We start from the raw sequence: 5,743 nt of genomic DNA, 5'->3' as shown, positions 1-5,743 counted from the left end.
AAAAAATAAAAAAATCATTTTTTATCAAACAAACAAGAATTTAATCTTTTGCTTGACATTAAAAATCTTTGATATTTGGTTGTATTTTGTAGAGTTTTTAAACCTCATATGTTAACTAACTTGAGTGAATTCATAAACTATATGGAACAACTTAATTTTTTTTATAAAAAAATAAAAATAATATTATTTAAAAAATTACTAAGTTTTAACTAGATTTTTCAAACATAATGTTTTGTATTTATTTTGAGATAGAATAAAAAAAACACAGCGAACAGGCGATTGCTCCTTTCCATGGAAGCAGGGCGGGCCTTCCTTCCATGGGAAGTTCGTTTCCCTTTTCTAAAGTGCTAATTTTTTTGTTTGAAAAAAAAAATATTATATTCTTGAATCCAAAAGGAAGAAGAGAGGAAGGGAAACAAATACAAGTTGCATTGAAAGATAAGAGAGAAATAGAATATGGGTGATAAATAAGGAAAAAAAAAATAAGAGAGAAATAGAATATGGGTGATAAATGAGGAAAAAAGGATGTTTTGCTTATAACAAAACAAAGAAGACTCTGTCGTTTTAATGATAATGATATCATGAAAAAGTCTCTGTATCATAAGATAATCTATTAAATTATCTCTTATCAGTCTTTTATTTTATTTTTATATATCATTTTTGAAACACATGATTTTTGTTTTCTTTTTACTTATTCTCTTCCTTTCATAAATATACAAAGATAAATTATAAATTAAATATTTATTTTACTATATATTCTATAGATGTAAAGTTTAGAAAAATACAAGTTGAATATATTATTAATTTATTAATTACTTCAATTTCATAATATCATTAAATAAATATAGTCTAGGTAGTTTGCCGACAACCATGTGAAATCATATTTTTTTATTTTTCTTACAAAGAGAAAAAAAACACAAAGAAAGCACACATTTTGACCTCCTAAACACAAATTTAACCTTGTGAGTTTTAAAGTTTTTAGATTTAAAATTCAAAATCCTTATATTTTGCAAATCCTTTGTTGAAATTATACATTTTTTTGGTGTTTATGAATTCCTTGCAACAAAATCGTTCATTTTATAGTGCTTTTCAGTAGGAAATTTTATCTTTTTACTCTTTTTTCCTCTCTTTTTTTTTTTTTTTACTTTTCTTAATTTTTTTATTTTTAAGTTAATATTCAGACCAAATAGTTCATACTAACGGTTATAAAATTAATGGTTCAGATCTTTGGAATGTTTAATGAGATATTAATGGAAGAGAAAACTTAATTACTTCTGTCTTTGAGGCATGTCTCTTCATCCTTCTTTTTTTTTTTTAAGGATAATAACTAAACATTACTTTGTTTTTTTTAACGTTCCAAACAACACTGTTTTACAGTTACCTGAAGATGTTATTATAATTGTAGTTATACAAAAAATATTTATTGTTCATTGAATTTAATTTTTCTTACACGTATAGATTTAATTTAATTATTAAGGATTAAATTGATTTGTGTGTGTGTGTGTCATGAAACCAAATCTATCACAAAAGGATTGTCTTGCAGACAGCTATACAAACTCTTGATGTCATAATATGAGCAGTCCAAGTATATAAAAAACCTAATTATAAGATGTAGAACTTATAATTGTAAAGCATTCAAATAAATATAAAAAGTGTGATACAAAGTGAAAAATACACTTTCATAAATAATCCAAATAAGAATATAAGATTTTTATTTTTTTAATTATTATTTCAATTCTTTAATTCGATTGTTGAACCATTAAAAAAAAACACTTGAAAATTAGAAAAGGTCAGAAAAAAAAAAGGGTCAAGAAAATCAAGAAAGGCAACGACTTGGCTGTAAGCAGTGAACGAGTTTTGTTAGTTTAGAGTTTAGAAAGTCAATAGACGCGTTGGGAAGGACCGAGCCCAACGACGACACTCTCCAAACCGAAGCCCAGATATTTACCAAATTCCCAAATTATCCACAGACAATTTTCTTCTACACGCAAAGAATCCAAAAAACCGATGGTGACTTTGGTCATTTAATAATTAACCTCTCCCCCTATATATAGAATAAGAAAATATATCTTTTCCTTACAACTGCCTGCCACCCAATTCACAGAGAAGCCACATTACTTTAGTTCTTTAAAAAAAATATATTAGAAAAGGACAATTAAGCTCGTTAATTTTAGAGATTGTGGAGGGACGGCTGACGCTATCTGCTTGGCTGATTTTTTCCCCCTGATTTTTTAGAAAGAAAAACCCGTTTTTGGAGAGAGAAAGAAAGTGAGAGAAACGGCTAAATTTACTGGTTTTGCTGCTAGCTAGAAACAAGCGGAGATCGAGGAGGGGGATTTCAAAAGAGGGTTTGTTCCGGGGTGTGGATAAAACCCATTTTTTGTTTTTGATCTGAGTTTTAGAGCAGAAAAAAATAGAAAATATTTAGTAAAAAAATGTGGTGGATGATGAATGAAAATGGCGGCCATTACTGCTCCAAGAAGAGTGATGATATCTGTGATGATATTTGTGGCCAGGTAATTTCGAACCCATTTTGATGTGTACAAGATTTCGTTGGACTTCTCTCTGTTTTTTTTTTAACTGATCCGTTTTTTTTAATTCTCGTTATGCCATTAAATAGATATTATGTTATTGGAATTGGGATTTCATGGATTTTCATTTTCTTTGATTGATGAGTTTTTGAGGTTTTTTTTATTTTAATCTGGAACTTGTTCGAGGATTTGAAAAAATCAAGGATGAGGTTTTTTAAGTTTGAGCATCTGAAATCAGACCTTTGTTTTTGTGTTTAATGACTAAGATTATGGAAGCAGATTAAGATGTTGCTTAATTTACAATTTGGGTCTTCTCAATTTTTTCCGTCTGGAAACTCTGATCATGAAATGTCTCCAATTTTTATCTGGTTTTCAAGAATGACTTTTTGTGTTTAAGAAGGTAGTAATTATTAAGATGCGGATTTATTGAGTGATTTTCGTTACATTCTCTCTTCTTTACTGGAATCAAACAGGGCATTATGCTTATAGGAGAGAATTTTTATTTATTGATTGATCAGTTTTCTACTAGTGATTTGCTCTGTTTTCTGTTTCTTCTTGAAATCATTTTGACTCATATTGTGAACTCCATTAATTTGCAGGACTCAGGCCGAATTTTGAGCATGTCCAGAATCCGGTGTATTCTTCGTGGCATGGATTTAAAGACATATTTGCTTCTGTTTATACTCGTGCCAACCTGTGTGTATGGTATTTACATGCATGGACAGAAGATCTCATACTTTTTCCGGCCATTATGGGAATCCCCTCCTAAAAGGTTCAATGAAATCCCACACTATTATCATGAGAATGTTTCGATGGAGAACCTCTGCAAACTCCATGGTTGGGGAATTCGTGAGTTCCCAAGACGTGTTTATGATGCAGTGTTATTCAGTAATGAATTGGACATCCTTGCTTTGCGATGGAAAGAATTGTACCCATACATTACACAGTTTGTTCTCCTCGAATCTAACTCAACCTTCACTGGGAAAGAAAAGCTTCTCTATTTTGCCAACCATCGAGATCAGTTTGAATTTGTTGAGCCCAGGTTGACCTATGGAACTATCGGAGGGAGGTTTAAGAAAGGAGAGAACCCATTTATCGAAGAGGCATACCAGCGAGTAGCATTGGACCAACTTATCAAATTAGCAGGGATTTCTGATGATGACTTGCTTATAATGTCAGATGTTGATGAGATACCAAGCAGACACACTATCAATCTTTTGAGGTGGTGCGATGACATTCCTTCAGTTCTTCATCTCCGGCTGAAAAATTATCTCTACTCTTTTGAGTTTCTCGTGGACAATAACAGCTGGAGAGCTTCAGTCCACAGATATCAGACAGGCACGACGCAGTATGCACATTATCGCCAGGCAGATGACATTTTGGCAGATGCAGGGTGGCACTGCAGCTTCTGTTTCCGCCGAATAAGCGAGTTTATATTTAAGATGAAAGCTTACAGTCATGTTGATAGAGTCAGGTTCAAACGTTACTTGAACCCTGAAAGAATCCAGAGAGTAATTTGCAAGGGTGCTGATTTATTTGATATGCTTCCAGAGGAGTACACATTCAAGGAAATTATTGGGAAAATGGGACCAATTCCTCACTCCTATTCAGCTGTTCATCTTCCATCATATCTTCTGGAGAACGCTGACAAGTATAAATTTCTCTTGCCTGGGAACTGCTTAAGAGAAAGTGGGTGATTCTCTTGAACGCTTCAGAATCTGTTTTTGTAAAGGTTAGGTGGAGCTGCAGCTTGTGTAACTCCTTATGAAAGCAGCAACCGAACATTTTCCATCTGTAGCGAGTGACTGGTACAGCGTGCTAAATGTCAAAACTGAATATGGGAAATGTTTGAAGAGTTGGGTAATTTCTTGAGTTTTCTAATGTCACATTATGTAAATAGCTTTCTTCCGGAATTTGGGTTTTATTCAACCTGGAGCTTTACTTTACTGGATGGGGAACTCGCTGTTATGGGAACAGCCTATTTGTCACCGGTTTCTTATGTGCTTCCTAGCATTCATATAACCTGACTCTCCAAAAACACTTGATAAATATTTTGAGGTTTCAGGGATTCTCCTGTATTGGGAATTTTTGTTCTGATACACTTTATTTTTTCATGTCTTTAATTTCTTGATTTATACCATTTCGTTTATACTATACTTAGATCACTTTTGTGTTGACTCTCTCATCAGATTTTCATGTTTGTTCTTTATGGACAGCTCTTTTTCTTACCTGACCTTTGTGCAATGAATTAAAGTTTTCCATCCAGAGCAGTATTACTTTTTTGCAAGTTGCTATCGCATAATAATCTTCAATTACCTTCCACATAACTTTCTGAGTCCTTGGCACGTATTAGCATCAAAAGACGGACATGCTGCATGTTTCCGTTGCCATATGTATGCTTACCACCTACTGTCATCTTTTAGATATAATCGTTAAGCTGTCGTTTACTCTGTGTTCATGAGACACATGGATACCCTTTACTTTTGTCGGGGTTTGCCTTGTAACATGGACATGTCTAATAATGTTTTTCCAAATCTCGTTGATCTTCGAAAGAAACGCCATGCCTGTCTGGCAGGGAGGCTGGCAATTCATACCAAGTTATTCCTTCTTCTTTAGATGCTTGATTAATTATTTAGCTTATATACTTATTGGTGCAAATTGCAAGGCCTGATCTTATGTCAACCAACATGGTTGTCTTTGCGTTGCATCTATAGTAAACATAAAGAAATAAAAAATAGTTGCGACTCTGCTGGTGTATAATATCAATATTTTGCTGGAAGGCCAAATACATAATTTGGTTTTGGCCTTCCGGCCACTGGGATTTAACTGCTGCAGGTCAATGACATCGACATATTTCGTAAACTTGATGAGCCAAATTCATTGTTGAAAAAACTACATCGGAAGGAGTGGATGGCCGGATTGCCTTGAGCAATCCAATAAGATATGTTTGATTTTTTTGTGTTTTGTTTCGAGGTGAGGTAAAAATATTACTGGTGTTGTGGAGGTAACATCAGTAAAATAAATTTGGACATTATTATTTTTAATTAATACATAATATTTTTATTAGGATTTTACATCATTATTTTGCACTTAAAGTATCAATAACTCCTTAACTAAAACATATTTTATAATAACAAGTCTAATACCATAATATATATTTAACTTATGGTAAATGTTCATCTTAAATGCAAGCCTATCATATAAATGAAAGG

The 5,743-nt window shown here is 32.6% G+C and overlaps 1 protein-coding gene across 1 annotated transcript; it reads left to right on the top strand.

Annotated features, from left to right (window-relative positions):
* Window positions 1-2,086: 2,086 nt before the first annotated feature.
* On the top strand, window positions 2,087-4,696 carry LOC105132329 (beta-1,4-N-acetylglucosaminyltransferase family protein). Its single transcript, XM_011035757.1, has 2 exons — window positions 2,087-2,516; window positions 3,131-4,696. The coding sequence occupies exons 1-2, from the start codon at window positions 2,436-2,438 to the stop codon at window positions 4,226-4,228; spliced, it is 1,179 nt and encodes a 392-aa protein (XP_011034059.1). The 5' UTR covers window positions 2,087-2,435; the 3' UTR covers window positions 4,229-4,696.
* Window positions 4,697-5,743: the final 1,047 nt, after the last annotated feature.

The sequence above is a fragment of the Populus euphratica genome, unplaced genomic scaffold, assembly GCF_000495115.2.
Source record: "Populus euphratica unplaced genomic scaffold, PopEup_1.0 scaffold85.1, whole genome shotgun sequence".
Classification (NCBI taxonomy): domain Eukaryota; kingdom Viridiplantae; phylum Streptophyta; class Magnoliopsida; order Malpighiales; family Salicaceae; genus Populus; species Populus euphratica.
The sequence above is the reverse complement of the archived record's forward strand: the minus strand, read 5'-3'. Positions and strand labels throughout refer to the sequence as shown.